Genomic DNA, 18275 nt, shown 5'->3' with positions numbered 1-18275 from the left:
TCAAGACAGTACAGAGGTAACTTCTGTCAGAGAAATTCGGATAGAAGAATGAAACAAGTCCAGCTTTATCTTTGGGCATGTTTCAATCAACCCAACACTATTTAGATTGGATAGAAGGAAGAAATCCTTTACCACAAGAGTGGTGAGACATGGGAACAGGCTGCCCAGAGAAGTTGTGGATGACCCATCATGGGAAGTGTTCAAGGTCAGGTTGGATGGTTTTCAGCGTTGAGAAACCTGTTTTAGTGAAAGATGTTTGTGCCCATGGAAAGGGAGTTGGACTAGGTGATTTTTAAGGTCCCCTCCAAACTAAACCATTCTAAGACTCTTAGATTCTATGATTAGAGCAACAGATATTTTCTTTACACCAAATTAAAAACCACTCTCTTATTATAGTCTAATGGCTGAAAAATATTTAAAGTAACGTTTTCAGTTCTGTATTCTCAACACCTGTCATGTAAGTTTGTTCATTGACTGCAAAGACTTTTCTAAGCTTATGCAGCTGAATGCAATTTATATACAAACATCCACAATTGGTGTTATTACACAATAGTCCAACTCCCAGCTTGAATTATGGGGTTTTACTATGCCTTCAAAATCTGACAAGATGAAGGACCTTTCAATTTTCAAATCATATGAATACAGTGAATATAGCTGATATAGTTACATCTGCTTCGATAGGTGACTTGTAGTGTATAAATGGAGGGCGTGGGGAGAATGTCAATATAATGGCTCAGATATCTCTTGTTGTAGAATAATCTACCAAATTTCATAGAATCAAAGAATCATTTACTTTGGAAAAGACCTCTAAGATCATCAAGTCCAGCTGTTAACCCAGCACTGCCAAGTCTACCACAGAACCACGTCCCTAAGCACCAGATGTACACGTCTTTTGAATAGCTCCAAGGATTGCAACTCAACTGGGCAACCTGTCACAGTGCCTCACAACTCTTTCAGTGCAGACATTTTTACTAATATCCAATCTAAACCTCCCTTGGCACAACTCAGGGACATTTCTTCTTGTCCTATCACTTGTTGCCTGGAAGAAGAGACCAGCCCCACCCCATTACAACCTCCTTTGAGGTAGTTGTAGAGGGCAATAAGGTCTCCTCTGAGCCTCCTTTCTCTAGGCTAAACAACTCCAGTTCCCTCATCCGCTCCTCATAAGACTTATTCTCTAGACCCATCGTTAGCTTCCTTGCCTTTCTTTGGACATGCTCCAGCACCTTGATGTCCTTTGTGTAGTGAGGGGCCCAAAACTGAACACAGTATTCACGGTGTGGCCTCACCAGAGCTGAGTGCAGGGGGACAATTTCTTCCTGAGTGCTGCTGCTGGCCACACCATTTCTGATACAAGCTAGGATGCTGTTGGCCCTCTTGGCCACCTGAGCACACTGGTGGCTATCAACCAATACCCCCAGGTCCCTTTCTTTGAGGCAGCTTTCCAGACACTCTGTCCCAGCCTGCAGCATTGCATGGGGTTGTTGTGTCCCAAGTGCACTTAGCCATGTTGAACCTCATACAGTTGGCCTCGGCCCATTGACCCATCCTATCCAGATCCCTTTGTAGAGCCTTCCTGCCCTCAAGCAGATCAACACTATTTCATCTGCAAACCTATCCCTATCTTCCAGTTCAGGGGACTGGGTAACAAGAGAACAACTGGTCTTACTACTAAAGTCTGAGGCAAAGAAGGCATTAAGAAGCTCAGCCTTTTCCTCATCTCTTGTCACTGTGTTTCCCCCCACATCCAATAATTGCTTGAGATTATCCTTAGTCCTCCTTTTCTCATTTATCTATTTATAAAAATGTTTCTTATTGTCCTTAACAGCAGAAGTCAGATTGAGCTTAAGCTGGGCTTTGGTCCTTTTAATTTTCTCCCTGCACAGCCTGATGACGTCTTTGTGGTCCTCCTGAGTAGCCCTCCCCTTCTTCCAATTTCAAAAACTTTTTTTTTTTTTTTCTTTCCGAGCTTTAGCCTAAGCTCTCTGTTCAGCCAGGCCGGTCTTCTTCCCTTCTGGCTCATCTTTCAGTACATGGGGACAGCCTTCTCCTGTGCATTTAGGGGTTCCTTCTTTAAGAGTGTCCAGCTTTCCTGGACTCCTCTGCCCTTCAGGAGTGCCTCCCAAGGTATTCTCCCTCCCCCCTACCGATTTTCCATGAAATTTCTAAGGAAATCACCTCAGTAACAAGTTGATAATAGCTGAATCAGAAGAGAACTGGAGTAAAGGACATGGGAATCCCGTTTTGCCTTCAGGGGTTTTGTGGACCATTCACCATTTGCTTTAGCAGATTATTTACTACTGACTTTGGAAATTCACTATTTAAATGACAGTAATGTCAGAAATGGACACATTTGTATTGAATTCTGAGACAGCCTGTAAATCCATTTAAATTGCTTTCATTCTCTTTCAGTGTTCATAAACAATTTTAATAGGAACATCCTTCATTTTTTTCTTACTATATTATTGCTTTTGCCCATTCATTTAATGCCTTTGCAAAATTACAGCAGCCAAAGTTGGGTAACATGGCAACATGATAGCAGATCATAGTCTGGACCAGCCAGCTGAGAGCAGACCTGAAAGGAACAATTTGTACATTTAACCAAGAGCACCCAGAGGTTATGAATTAGGTATCAACTCTCCAGGAAATTATGGAAATATTACTGTGGACAGCTCAGTCAAGAACTCAATACAGTGGTGTTTACTTCATTGGTAAAGACAGAAGATAGAATTTTATTCCTAAGGTAAGGAGGCCATGAGGCAAAAAAAACCTTTCAATGATATCATTCTCTCACTATCTACCTATTTAAGTTTAGATTCACATCTCAGAAAATAGAGGGCACAAGTCAGAAAGGCAAGTTATATGATGAGTTAATAAGAGGCAACATAGCTGTAAGACATTGATTGTAAGATACAAAATATGTTAGAGAAGGGATTTTAACTTTTGTTAAAGTTTTTATCAAAACTTTTCTTTGCACAAATGTAACATAGGGATGCTATTAAGGAGGAACAAATTTGAAATGGACATCCTGTGTTTTTTTTGACATGCTCTAAAATCATTCTGCAGTATTGTCTTCTGCAAGATGCACTTTAAGAGAAAAGGACAGGATATGCTGAACAAAAATAACATCTGCAGATTATCATATCTAGAACTGGAATGTGTTCATGTTCTCTGTGTGAAGAACTCTGCTCATTTTAGATCTGTTGAGAATGACAAGTCCTTTCACCGATGTCTTACTCTGAATAAATGTAAATAGTAACAGAAGAAAGGAATTAAAAAGATGGAGTCTCAAACTCTGGCTATGCTTTCATCAGTTAAACTGTAGTTTTGAACTAAGCTGAATTGAAGAACATTGTCTTTAATTTGATTTAAATCAGGTTTACTTGAACTACCTTAGTATCTAACTGATTTATAAAATATACATAATATATGTGCACACAGCTGTATATACATATTAAAGTTCCTATATATTGTAAGAATGGTGCAACAGAATATTAAAATCCATAATTTTTATATATTTCTATTTCAAAAGATTATTTAAAGCATACCATAATCAGTAGCTTCTGACACCTGATCTTTAGGTAAATTTCCTTTCAAAAATGTCTCCTCTCTCACTTCTCTGTGATATCTGTGTACCAAAAACTACTGCTTTCTTTTTCATTATTTCAGTAACTTTGAGATACATGCTCGTTTTGTTACATGCTGGCATCGCTATAGGATTGTCTGTAGTTACCAAAAATAATAATATAATGGCTGGTAACATAAGGACACATCACAAAACTGATATTTCTGAATAGTAAGCAAAAAAATACACGCTTTTATGTGGCTAAGATTTAAAACTCTGACAAACTTCATCTGACTACATTGCACAATGTACGCACCTGCATATATTCCAGACAGCCCATGCCTTCTGTACTATCAAAGTAGACCAAGTCTTTGGAGCCTGGATGCAAATAATTTCCTCCTAATTTCTTTGAATCATCATGAGCACAGTGAAGAACATGAATCATAGCATAGAAGAGTCTGTTCTCCTCCACTGACTCCCTCTCTCTCAGGAGAGAGAATGACTAGTTCTGTTGAGCTGATTACCTTTTAGAAGGATTAGATACCATCATTATATGGATTAAGCTAAAGGAGACCTACATTATTGATTTCACCTAGTCACTGGTAGTTACTTGAATTTTTTTTTTAAAATATATTAGGGTTGTCGCTTTCATGATATTATTACTGAGAAAACGTGATATCTGAAATTCTGTGGGAGTTGAACCTCAGTTGCAAAAACTACCAAACAGAGGCAAAAACAAGTGCTAAACTTCATATGATGGCCTTTAAAACAAGATAGGAGAAAAAAAAAAAAAAAGAATAAAGGAAAAAAATCTTAAATAAAGAGCCAAAGCTGTGTAATACTTTTACTGCCTGATGGAAGGCCAACAAAGTCAGTGGAGAAACTCCTGAGATAGAGTCATATTGGCTAAATGTAGACACCTATCATCTGCATCTGCTCTAGTCTTTCTAGGTTCCCTTTGTACTTAATGAAGAAGTAGGTGTTTTTACTTCACTGTCCCTCCAAATTATTTTAGATGTCTCTTGTAGGACAAGATGAATAACACTGCTGCTTCTATTCCAAGGTTATAATAAGAAAATTGGTACCTAGTTCAGATGAACTCACCTCTGCAAAATTCAGCAGCTTAAGTGCATCTGTTGCATTCAACAGATGTAACATTAACAGATGAATTAGTGCATCTGTTACTTCACTGTACTATCCTGCACTTTATTCTAACTTATTTTGAGGAAGTAAACAGAAACTGTACATTTCTGGGCATGGAAAACATTTACAGGGAAGTGAAATTGCTTTTCCTAAGATCGACTTTACAGGGATCTCCAAAAAAAAATTATGCCATAAAAAAAAAACTAAGTTGAATTGCATAAAGCAGAGAAATTTCAGTGTTTTTACTCAGTGTAATGGAATCCCTTATGATTCCAAGAACAGGGAAAGGAAAAGATACATTGAGTTCAAATTGTTCTTGACATGGAGTAATTCAGAACATATAAGCAGAATTGAGGGTTTCCCATGGGAACAGTGGTCTGACTGCAATTTCCCAATAATAAGTTCTGGTCCAGAATCATTCCTATAAACGTCTTGGTGCATGCCATCTAAGGAGTGGAGTGACCGTGGGTCATTCGTGTCTGTAAATCAGTTGATTCTGTGTTCTTTATTTATGCAAGTGTACAAGGTTCTCTGTCTAGAGCAGCAATGAAGGGAAGAAACGAATGTAGGACCAATGCAAGTCATTCTGAAGTGAAGATGGGCAAAGATATGGAAAAAGTGAGCAAAGGCAATGCAGACTAAACATAGATATACATGTGATATACTTGGCACCAAACAATTTACATATTTCCCAAGCAAATACTTCCAAGCCAAGACAAAAACTAAGGAGAATATACTATCTCTCTCTAGATCTGGTATGCTTAGGACTTTTAAAATGTTATTAACATCATAAAAATGCACTACATAGATGAGAATTAGATGATGACACAAGTGGTGTCTGTTTTATAAGCAATGGACTTGTTGAATAGCAAATATTGCGTCAGAAGAAGTGGTCCGAAGACAAGAGATATGTTCTTTTCCATTCAAAATAGAACTCAAATGTGAAAACTTTCACTGTACACGGTAGCTTTTTTTTTTTTTTTTTTTTTTTTAATCTGGTGGAAACTGACTATGTTCAGAACATCAGACCTTGTCCTGGAACAAGTTTCTTATGTCTTTCAGTCTTGTCCATATCTGCACAGTTAACCACATTGAATTCTTTCCAGTCATTTACATAAGCTTACTTACCACGTATTTTAAAACCTGGAAGGCTGAAATTCAACTTGCAAATCAGAATTCCTAAAGTTAGATATTTATTTGAGACGTAGCTGACTAATCACTGGTGTGTGGAAACAGGGCTTGATGTGTTTGCCTAAACATAGACATCTAGCATCATTTTATACACCACTCCAATTCCAGCTAAGAGGCCCTTTGTCATATCTGCCATGCAGGTATCTTAGATGCCATGGGGCATCTCAAGAAGTACTAGTTGACTACATTTAGGCAAGTACGTACTTAATTACATTGGTGGGATTGTGCTGACCAAAAGGTAGTGTCTACTTAAGAATGAACTGAATGTCTCTCTTGACTGCATTTTTTTTTTCAGGACTTGTTTCTGTAATCAGTATCTCTGGCTGCAGAAGGAGAGCTAGTATGTGTGTTGCTATGAAAGTCAGAAAAGCTGGGTAAACATGATGACAACATTAAACATTGCAAGTGGGACTGTTGCAGATGAGACTGATCTCCATGTGTGAGATTAGATCTCCATGTGTGATATTATCAGATGTGATAATCCTTTGTGTCAATTAATAGTAAAAGATTTTATGACTCATTTTTGAGAAATTAATGTTATATTCAGTGTCAGGCAGAAGTCAAATACTTGAGTAATGGGTTCTCAAAAACGTGAAATGTTCAAGAATAGCTACTTCCTACCGTTGAAAGGAAGTGTGTAAACTGAAATTACTTCTCATAGTTGCTGGACGATTTGATCTCTCAAGTAAATGTTGGATAACTAGTCATTAGCAACAGAATTATATAAACAGAATTGCTAGTATCTTTATTGTAAGTACATGTATTTTATTAATTCAAATATTCTTATGGTTTCTTACATCAAAATAGCAATGAAAAGTGCATGCTGTCTACCTAGGCTTTAGTAAAGCTTTTGACAGTTTCTCACATCATTCTCCCAGAGTAACTGGCTGCTCATGGCTTGGACAGGCGTATACTTTGCTGGGTAAAGAACTTTGGCCAGGCCCACAGAGTGAATGGAGTTAAATCTAGTTGCAGATCTGTCACAAGCGGTGTCCCCCAAGCCTCAGTATTGGGCCCAGTTCTCTCCAAGGCTCTACAGAGAGATCTGGATAGGATGGATCAATGGACCAAGGCCAATTTTATGAGGCTCAACAAGACACTGAGGTGCTGGAGCATGTCCAAAGTAGGACAATGAAGCTTATGAAGGGTCTAGAGAACAAGTCTTACAAGGGGCAGATGAGGGAACTGGGGTCATTTATTAGCCTAGAGAAAAGGAGGCTCAGGAGAGACCTTATTGCCCTCTACAACTACCTCAAAGGAGGTTGTAGTGGGGTGGAGTTGGTCTCTTCTCTCAAGCAGCAAGTGATAGGACAAGAGGAAGTGGCTTTGAGTTGTGCCAAGGGAGGTTTAGATTGGATATGAGTGAAAAATTCTGCACTGAGAGTTGTGAAGCATTGGGACAGGTTGCCCAGGGAAGTAGTTGAGTCGCAATCCTTGGAGCTATTCAAAAGACGTGTACATCTGGTGCTTAGGGACATGGTTCCGTAGTAGACTTGGCAGTGCTGGGTTAACGGTTGGACTTGATGATCTTAGAGGTCTTTGCCAACCTGAATTATTCTAGGATTCTATATATTTCCAGAGTTGTTCACAGAATCTGCAGAAAAGGGGTTCAAGGCCTAATATAAATATCAGCAGTAAGAAAGTCAACACGAGTTTTTGAATGAAGTGAGGAAGTAAAGGAAGGTTCTAGGCAGAGAGAACTAATCTTAAGTCTGAAGAATAGAGACCATGGTACTTAGGTGTACATTTGAGTCAGCTGAGTCATCTGTTTAGCAGCAAATGCATGAGCTTGCACGTGCCAAACTCACAAACTCATCTTGGAGTTATTTCTGCTGCTTAGCCAGGCAGACCTAAGACTGTCTTTGGAGCAGTTCTTATAACCAATTCATAGAACTACTCCACTACTGTGCAGCAGAAAGGGTCCTTACAGCTTTTTTAAGATTTTCTAGCACAGTGAGAAACCTGAATGAGAGGGAAGAAGACATTTCCACTGGGCCAGGACACAATTTACATCAAAAGTCCTGGTTTACATGATTACCTTTTGAAGACTATTAGCAAATACAATTTACAAGAAGACAATGTTTGTTTGTTTGTTTGTTTTAAAGCTACTTGGTTAAGCTTTGGTTAAGCTACTTGGTAGTTCCCAGTACAAGATGAGAGCATTTTAAAGTTCTCCCTACGTCCTCTCTTACCAGATTTTTCATGCATGCCTTTAGCATACCTGGAGAGACCCTGCCTCTACTCTGTTACAATGTGATGACTTCTGTTTAGCTGAACATCATTGTTAGTAAAAGGGTATCTCTGCTAATCTTTTTTTTTTTTTTCTGAGAAAGAGAACAATAAAAATTTCCAGTCAGTATTTAAACAACACAGATTTATTGTCATTGCAACTTCTTTTGCAAATGACATTTATCTCCCTCAAATTTACAATATTTACATAGTGGATGTTAAGAAGTTTTGATTTAGAGACCCTTCTGATTTCTGTTTGTACGTTCTGTAGAAATGTGTTTTAATGGGGCCTCCAAATACCAACAAGATGATAACAAATTGAACATACTGTGGTTCTGCTGTGCATTGTTTCCAAACTTTACAGCCTACATTTGCAACTCCTGATCTGCACAAGATCAGGATTTTTTTATTTTTTTATTTTTTCCCAGAATACTCATGACGGGTGTATAAGGCTGCCAAGTCATTTATTGGAACATCCTTTCTTCATGATTTTGCAGAGCAGGTCAGGTTGAATAGGTGAAATAGGGTGCCCAATGTATTTGTAGCATTCCTGCTGCCATGATCTGTAGTAATTGCTGCTGAGAAACTATCACAATATTACCATAAAATTGCCTGGAGATTGTCTGATGTTCCTTTTGCTATGACAAAAGTCAAATTAAAGAAGCACAGGGGTGCTCATAAGTAGTTGTCTCCAGGCATAGTTTTTAGAGCTGTCCAAAAATGAGCCAAATTGGAGAATATAATTCTGCCATTCTAGCAGGGAATTGAAGGGCAGTTCAGAACTGATTTTTTATGAAATTATGTTGATTTTGAAAAAAAATTAATTTAGAATTATCCTAGAAAACTATTTTAGAAATAACTTCAAGAAACACTGAACTATTTAGAGTCCTATTTAACAAACATGGGATTCTTGTGGAAAAAAATGATCTTTGTCAGGCATCCATTGAAGTGCAAGCTGGTAGTCTCTGGGTAGCTACACTAGAATTAGTCCTTGTGAGGCTTCTCAGTAGAAATATATCCAGTGAAGTCCATATTGACTGCTTACATAGTTACATGAAGTGCTTCCCAGAAGTCCTTATAGAGACCCTACATTGTCTTAAATGTTAATATTTGCAGTATTGACACCTAATGCTAGGTGAAATAGAGCCTATAATTTATGCTTGCAGAGTCCCTAGGAAGGCAGTAGGGTTCTCCAAATATGCTGCAGACTTGTTATAGAGTCAAGTCTTGGAGAGAGCAATAAAATAATACTTTATCTTTTACTATTTTAATCAGTCAGGGATGCACCCCCCCCCCCTTTTTTTTTTATAGTAATATTTATTCTTCAGGATTTTAACTGAAAAACTTTCTTTTGGTCATTCTAGTCACACTGGAAACTTCAGTAAGTCTATATTTTTGTATTTAGTCTGCAGTACATGAATATTATGTTAAGCTTACAAAGCGTTATAATGTCAGGACTGCTGTCAAAAAGGTCATCACGTCTTCCTTCTCTAATTAAAAAAAGAGATTTTTGTTTTCTGTGATACCTTGCATACCACTTTTAGCTCCTAACAAGCATGACAGTTGCAATGAATAGTCTTAAGAACTACTGCAGTTAATCTGTTTTCCTCGTTTTTCCCCTTTAACCACAGCTTGTAGTTCCAAGATTCTTAATTTCATTTAACACATTTCATTTAGTCTTGTTCATGATCTGTATAATATGTGTTAAATGAATGTCCAGCTAATTTCAGCATTTGAAATTAGTTGTTGAAATTGCCTCTTCACTTGGCCGTTTAAATTTTATAAAAATAAATATATTAAGTGATTTACTTTTCTTTCTGCTAACTTGGTTTATTTAAAGGTATTGCTTTCTCGCTACTTTTTACAGACACGGCTTTAGAAGCTAGGTGTTATAACTGTGCAATAAATTGAAATTCTGTCTCTTTTACATAGCACATTCTACACTGCTATGAAAAACAATTTCAGAATATTAAAAAACTCAACATTTTTAATATTTTATTTAGCTTCGGTTGAAAATAATCTCAATCTAATGTCTTCGTTGTAAGCACAAATGAAGAAGCTGCTTAATTCTAAGGTATTTAGCATTACTCGATGTTGTCATTTAGAATGGGATTTAATGTAATACGTAGCTGGTAAATTTACACATAACTGCAGTTAACGAACAGACTGTGTGCTTCAGTCTGCTTTTCCTCTACTGAAAAAATTCCTTTCCAAGTTATAGCAAAGAACTTAACTAAATAAGGAAAGGGTTGTTTGGGTGGCAAGTATTTGAACACATAGATTACAAAATTAATGGGATTTAGACATCATTAAAATTAGACTCATGTATAAATGCATTGCTAAGCACACTGGAGCAGAAGGACAGAGAGACTGTCTTTTTCGGAGATGATACATTCCTTCAAACTGTGGCTCATTCTTTATTTCAATTGTTTATGGAAGTTTTTAAATCTCATACTTTCTTTGACCTCACTGACATGGAATAATCAGCTGAAATTGCACCAGTTTGTGCATCTGAGTTCCTGAGGCTGAATTTTCTGCAGATGTCAATTGGCTTGTTATGTTGGATTGCAAAAATATGATGGAATAAGGATGTAAGACATTCTCGTCACATTCTGTAGAGCAAAGAATGAAAATAATGCTATTTATTTAGTCTCCAGGTCTATTTAATGGAAAATTATGTAATTTCAGTCAATTCTGCATGTCAGTAAGTGCTTTCTGCATATACATATTTCTGTGCAGGTCAACTTCTATGTAAGGGTGAAGGCAATTTATACCCTTGGACACAGCGTATCTCTGATTGCTCTTACAACAGGAAGTATAATCCTTTGCCTTTTCAGGTATGTATTTTTCATGAGTAAATATGAACAATGGTAAGGCAGTTTTAATTGTTGTTTGATAACTCATTGCTCTGATTTTTAGAAAATGCATAATTTTTACATTTTTTCTCAAACAGCTGACAGTAATGTGATGCTAACATGATTTTTGCTAGCACCAATCATATTAAAAATGTCAAAGCACTTAACAAATGTACAGACATCACAGCCTATGTAAAAAAGAATAGTCATTTAGGAATGGACTTATAAAGTATTTTTTCTTTGATTTTAAAAATTTATACCACAAATTGGTCTTGAAAATGAGGAGGATGCTGGTCTTAACACCAGACAAGTGGGCAGCCATCCTTTTCAGAAGCTTCTGAGTTGTCTCCAGGGGTACTATAATTGAAGGAAATCATTAATTTGTCCAAGAGAAGCTGCAAGGGTGTGGGTGATTGTGCTGAAGGATAGTGTTGAGTGGACAAAGTTTTCCTTAGGCAGTGTTGGGAAAGGCAGTACTGTGTATTGTTTTTGCCTTATTTCTGGGAGTTTTCTGAGATGGAAAGGAATCCCCAAGTGGCAAAATAAAGAGCAAAATCTTATTATTGATGTCATAGCTTTTCTCACTTTCTCCACCTTCATGCCTTTAAGTTTCACTACTGTCTAATAGAATAACTTTTATATTCTCCATTATTAACCTCATACAACTTTTCAGTTCCACTCTGCACCAAGAAGAACAAGCAAATACATCTCTCAGATTAGCAGGAAAAAAAAGTACATGCAATTTGTAGAGGGCTGCATGTTTGTTTGACAGAGCCTCAGTCCTCTGATGAACTGTTCCTATGCCACATTCTGTAAATCTTTCAGACTAACATAAAATTTTCTCAATAATTAAATATTCAGAGATGATTAAGAGCAGATACATGACCTATGATTGTCTTTTGGAATATCTTTAAAAAAATAAAAAAAAGGAGTCATTCATAGTTATCTTTGGTTTCTACTACCAAACACTACAGACAAATCATGCATCAAAACTGCTAAAACCTACTAACACATTGAAGACATTATATTATAGACCTATGAATGTTGTCCATATCCAGAAGTCAGTTGTAACAAACAGATCAAGAATTTCAGAGGTTCACTTAAGTCCTGCAACTTTACAAACGATTTAAATATCCAAGCTGAGATCTCCCAGTCTCGCTGTTGGTTCAGTGGAAAGACACAGAGTTTTTTCAGGTGTTCATAAGGTCTTCTAAGTCTTACCCTGAAGTAGTCTGTTTCTTTTGATTACCTACAGGGAATCTAGGGGTATTAGACTCCTAACATAATTATATAAATTAGGAACCCAAATAAACTGTAAAAATACCCCTGTTTTGGTTTCCCAAGCAAGTAGCAAAGAGACAGTTCTTGTGTAAGGCTGCAGCTGAAGCAATTGTAAAGCAAGGGGCTATGTGTGTATGTCTGTGCATGTCGCTGACACATTTTAGGTCATCCCATACATTCTGGTTATTTTCTAAGGACAGAGACTGGAAAAGTTGAATGTTTCTCTCAGATTTAACTTTTTACTACTCAGCTATTTACACCTCTTACCCAAGAAGCATACTTTGCCCTGAAAGGTCCCAGTGTTCTTTATAGACAATGTCAATTATTGTATTTGTAAAGATCATTCACTCACCCCTGAGGTATATTCACCTCTGAATGTAACCTGCAAACTTCCACCTTGCTGTGTTTAAAAAGCAGAGCAAATAACTTCTCTAAGTGAAACTATCTCAAGGAGATTTGGTAGTTAGGCAGTGAGTTATGAATCAGAAGTTACTAAAGCAGTGGGGTTGTCAAAATCCTGACTTTTTCCAGCAGGATTAAGTTTTGAACTCCGGATATTACTAAACCCAGAGATAATTAAAATTGTGCATTGCTGGATTTGTATATGTATGCTTCAAATTATACTGCTTGTAATCCCAAATATGTGCAGTATTATTTTCTGAAAGAACATGGAGTGATGTGGAATTTAAGTGTAGGCCGTGTGTTCATGACAAAGAAGTGGAAATCCTTTTTTAGGTATTACTGCTTTACTTCTGCACTCCACTGTAAATTGTTAGTGTTGTCTGGCAGAGCAGATTCAGCCTCAGGGCTTTGCAGTTGTTTAGAGTATCAGCTTAAAGTATCAGCTGTTTTAAGCACATGAAAGGCAGAACTGTTGGGTGTTGAAAAGTGTTTTGGTTTGGTTTGGTTTTGGTGGAAGTTTCTGTGCAGTTGCAATATTCTGTTTTACATTTCTTCAAAAGATGGTTGCCACTTTACCAGATTTTAATTTTTATAGAAATAGTACATAAGCTCCCATCATTAATATAAACGACAGGTTTAGAAGCATTGTAAAACAAAAGGATCTTGTCTCTGGCTGATCTTCTAATCTCAGAACAAAGACATAGAATGTGAATATCTCAAAATACCTTGCTAGACTAAGCTGGCAGCATTTTTCAAGTTACTACAGTGTCACTCCCCACATAATACTCTATGTACTTACTGTGATTAAAGCTAACTGTAAATTTTCTGGCACAATACTTTTCTCTTAGAGGTTGCCAATTTGTCAGGCACACTCTCATTTCTATAAACGTTTTATGAACATCAAAAGTAATAATTTTGATTTAGTCAAGAGAAGTGCCTTTACCATTCTTAGAATGCATGTTTCTTCATTTTGAATGTCTGAATTTTAATGTCATAAAGTTTTAGAAAAGTGGAAACAAAACAATTGATTTGAAAAGAAGTATTTTTCAGATATTTTAAAACATATTGGTTTGTTTCAACTCAGAGTGAAAACAAATTGTAGAACAGCATATTTCTGCTTAACACTGAAATTCTAGTTACCTTAATATACTTTCTTCAGGGTAACTCCTGTATTGCAAACCTTACCAAAAACATGTCAGTTTTTCTAATATGTGTTTATTAACAAGGAGAAAAATATGAATCTCAATCATTTTTATAAGATGTGCTCCCATGCATTAACTGTCAACATTCCTCACATGACATTTTTCTATCATAACTTAGCCTTATCACAGGAAAAAAGGATAGCACCTTTTGTTTCACTGTTAAAAAACAGCATTTTTTTGTTATTCTGAATCATAGTACCTAACCCTAATTAAAGAGACTTTCTTGCCCACCACCTCCAAAATGTTGGTTTGACAGCCTTTTGTAGATCTAACATTTATAATTTCCTCTACTGAAAGGGATGAAGAACTAATAATCTAAGTTAGTCACTCATGAAAAATATTTTCTCCCACTCGCTTCTTGCACGTATCTCTGAGTCCTATAGGAACATGTGATGCAGTCCAGAGTAATAGTGGTATTTCAGTTTTTCTCAGAAGCATTTTCAGCAAAGGACACATACAGCCACAGAAATCACTGATTTTTTAACAACTGATATAAATTTAGCCTGGTATTATGTCCTTTGCCAAACCATAGGCTAGCAAAATGGATCTATTATTTATTTCCCAATGCTCACTGCAACTGTGCTTACTTTAGTCATTGCATTATTCAGTGTTCTGTAAAAATCAAAACCTGAAGACTGCTTGGAAGCTGACATCGCACACCACAATGACTAGCCATAGTATTCTATTGTATCTTCATTCTTTCATTGTTCATACTTGCTAAAATGCCCTGGCTTCTGGTTTATATCCTGATGTAGTTCAAGGTTCTGTTTTTGACCAAAAAAAACCTTAACAGTTTGGTTTCTGGCCATTTGCTAAAACAAATATCTGCAAAATGGGAAGATCTTCAAAGGAGTGTGTCTTAAGTGAAATGCCCTCGGCTTCTAACTCACTCCTCCCGAACGCTCATTCACTTACTTGGAAGATTTAATTTGTCATTTGTTTGTAAGGCTTTTGCGTGACTGCTGGACTAAAGAAGCAAAGCTTTACGTCTCACTGTACAGAAAGGATAGGCTCTGCATGCTCTGCAAGCATTTTTAATTGTTCTTGCATAGACTCACATAGTAGGATAAAAAAAGCATTATTTAGCAAAATAAAGGAGTTAAAGAAGTAAAAAATGAAACCAGAAAAAAATAGAAGGTAGCATTTCTGAAATATTTCCAGGCTAATCAACGTTTTATTTGCTAGAAAATGAGTGCACACACAAAAGGATATGATAACCTATGTTTACTGTCAACTTATGTTAAAACACCACTGTGATCTTTTGGTCTTTGATATTGAAAAGGTGTAAGAGAAACTTTATTTGTATATTTTGGACAGCACATAATAATGATGATGGTGATGATGACAAAAGAAAACAACAAGGCAGTACTGACAATATGACAGAGAAAGAAAGGGTAGGCTCTTAAGGTTCCTATTACTAAGAAACAACCAGAGAGTAAAACAAGCCTGTTCAAGAGCCTTTCTGTCCTGAAATCTAAAATGCCTGTTTTTTAATTTTTTAGAAAACTTCACTGTACTCGGAACTACATCCATCTGAACCTGTTCCTCTCCTTCATTCTAAGAGCAATCTCTGTTTTAGTCAAGGATGATATTCTCTATTCCAGCTCGAACACTGCTCCCTGTGAAGAGGATCAAACCTCATGGGTAATAAACCTCATTTACTACCTGGCATAATACTGTTGTGTCACTAAATTGTCCTCCTGGGTCCTTGTAAATATTCAGAAATACCGAGTTGTCAGTGTACACAGTTCTGCGGAGAATATAATGACCGGTCAAGAGGTCTATTAGAAGTAAGCAGAGAAGAAGTAAGAGAAGTTATTGTTGGTTTGCATGTCCATGTACGGACAGCAGATCAATCTGCCAAAACAAATCACAAACAGCTATAGATGAGAATAAATATAGCCACTGCATTAATCCTGGGAGATTTTAAGATTAAGAGGAGTGCCATCAGATGGGAAGGGTGAAAGGCAGCTTGTCTGGAAGTTTTCCAACAACTCTTTCAGGGGTCCAGGGACCGGGCAGATACCAGTGGAGGGAAAGAAATAAGGAAGGAGGAGTTTTCTTTATCCTTTATTTGCAGGAGAGTGTCTGTGTGGTGCTGAGCTGCTTGTCAGTGTTAAACCACAGCAGCACGCTAGTGTGTTTACTAGATTTTCATGCACAAGGGTTAGAAAAACACCAAGTCTTGCTGCTAAAAGACTGGCGACCATATAATATTCCCCATTCTTTACCTCTTTTGTTTCAGCAAAAGAACCCTACAAATATTGCTGAATACCCTCAGAAGTAATTTACTAGAGTTTAAGCTTTTGAAAATAAAATGGATGGAAGATGTTTTTATACAGATGAAGCCACATTATCCCAAAGAGTAAAGTCCTTAGCAGTGACTACCAAGCTGTATGTATGACTCAGTAATCTGAGAGCTTTCCAATGAAGAAGTAACTGTTTTGGATTAGTAGGCCCAAAGTAGGCAATGTAGTCAGGCAGACTGCCAGGGGGAGTAAACCATTGTTAAGTGCTTCAAAGGTTGGTCAAAGGACCCTCAAATACCATTTGCTTTTTGCAATTTCTTTTATCCTCCAGTTATTCTTGGCTGCAAAGCCTCATACTTTCCTGTTTGAATTTGTCCAGTTTTGTGGACTGTTGAATAATTTCTGTTGCATTGTACGTGGGATGATCTGACACCAGATGGGTAAGGCTGTTTTGCCTTGCTCTGGCTGGATCCTACCTTCCTTACATAACAGCACACAGGAGTGACCCCTTTCATCATGGGTGTGATGTTCCACAGTTCTGCTGCACACAAAGATGTTTAAAAGTGCACACTTCAAAATGCAGGGTAATTAGATCTGAATAACACAGATCCGTAATTTTGGCTGACTCTTTAATGAGAGATAGACCGTTCAGCATCTGGAAATGTGCCCGATACAGGATTAGCTGCAGGAGGAAGGGAAAATATTTTAATGCAGGTTTCTGGTATGTAAGTCAAGTATATAATACAGGGGAGTATGTGTGGTAAATCTGTAGTGGAATTCTGAAGGGATTTACAATAAATTTAGACATTCACTGCCAATCTGTTTGCGAGCAGCCATAAACATCAAAACAAATTTTAACTTTCATTTTAAAATACTTAATGTTCTCTGTGTTATATTTTCTGGCCCAGTACTGGTCTGCAGTGGATATCCCTTCCACGCGTACGAAGTCCAGAGGCAAGGTTAATTTTACCAAACAAGATGACTGAACTAAGCTGTTTCTCTGGGTTTCTGTCTTTCTCACTGGATGGCTTATGTCATCTGCTGCAGAGCTTTCTCAGGACATGCCTGTCTATCTTTATGAGCTGTAGAAGGGGCAAGTAGGTGTCCAGCTTACACCAGAAACCTTACCTTTAGGCAGCTAACATTGGGTGAAATGAATTTGAGACTTTGGACTCCTCTAGTTGTCTGAATGTAGACATGTATACAGGCATGTAGTGTTACTGGGGATGCAGTGAGTTATCCAACACACATGATGGATACAAAGAAGTATCTCTGGGAGACCCATGTCATTGTGGACCAGCAGCTGGAGGCTGGGGTACCTGGGAGCGTTTCACCTAACAGACACCTGTTTAGACAGCGGAATCAATCACTAAACGAGTAAGTTACTTACTTAGGTATTTGATGTACTTGGAATTTTAACAGAAACAGTGCAGGTATGAAGGGTATTTAAAGTGGGGAAAAGAATAAAGCAGGCAGAAACTAGAAGTTTTATTTAGCCCATTTTGTTTAGTCTGTTACATTCACCGTATCATCACATTTCTCAGCTCAGTCTCAGCAGGAGCATTTTTATGTTCAATTCACACATCCCAGATTCCTGCTGGGGAGTGCCAAAGTAGCAGCAGCCAGCACTGTGGAACATCAGCAGAGCAGAAATCTGAAAATTAATTCTGAAGAGCAGCACGGAGACTATAAGTATGGTGGGACTTCATTTTATGATACATGTTTATGTGTCTTGTTAATTAAGAAACACTAAAGAATTTTATAAAGGGAAAACATTTTTAAAAGTCCATTCAGAATTTTTTTTCTAAGTCTGCTTAGAGGATTCAGCATATGAAATTATTCTTTTCACTCAGTTTCCAGTTTAGCCTTTAAAAACTAATAAAGCAATTGCTTTGTTAATTTTTACTGTTAGGAAGACAGATGAAATTTTAATGTATTTATCAGCCACCTAGTGGACGATCACTTAATCTAATAGCCATTCATTAACTAACTATTGAAAATGTGTGCTTTTTTTTTCTTAGAATTCAATTTCTTTTTATATATATATACTGTAACATTTTAAATGTCTCAATTTGCTTGACTGAGGGAAAATAATTTCTACTGAACCTGGGGCTAGCATTACATGGAGAGTTAAAATGTGTAGGATATATTAGTAACA

The 18275-nt window shown here is 37.1% G+C and overlaps 1 protein-coding gene across 2 annotated transcripts in view; it reads left to right on the top strand.

The window, feature by feature from the left end:
- Positions 1-18275, top strand: part of VIPR2 (vasoactive intestinal peptide receptor 2) — a 59721-nt gene that overhangs the window by 28089 nt on the left and 13357 nt on the right. For both annotated transcript variants that reach the window (XM_048050545.2, XM_048050544.2), the window contains 2 exons: positions 10868-10965; positions 15371-15512. In XM_048050545.2, the coding sequence (XP_047906502.1) occupies positions 10868-10965; positions 15371-15512 (240 nt within the window). The remainder of the gene's footprint in view (positions 1-10867; positions 10966-15370; positions 15513-18275) is intronic.

The sequence above is a fragment of the Anser cygnoides genome, chromosome 2 (genome assembly GCF_040182565.1).
Source record: "Anser cygnoides isolate HZ-2024a breed goose chromosome 2, Taihu_goose_T2T_genome, whole genome shotgun sequence".
Classification (NCBI taxonomy): Eukaryota; Metazoa; Chordata; class Aves; order Anseriformes; family Anatidae; genus Anser; species Anser cygnoides.
Note: the sequence above shows the minus strand (reverse complement) of the source record. Positions and strands in the feature narration are given on the sequence as shown.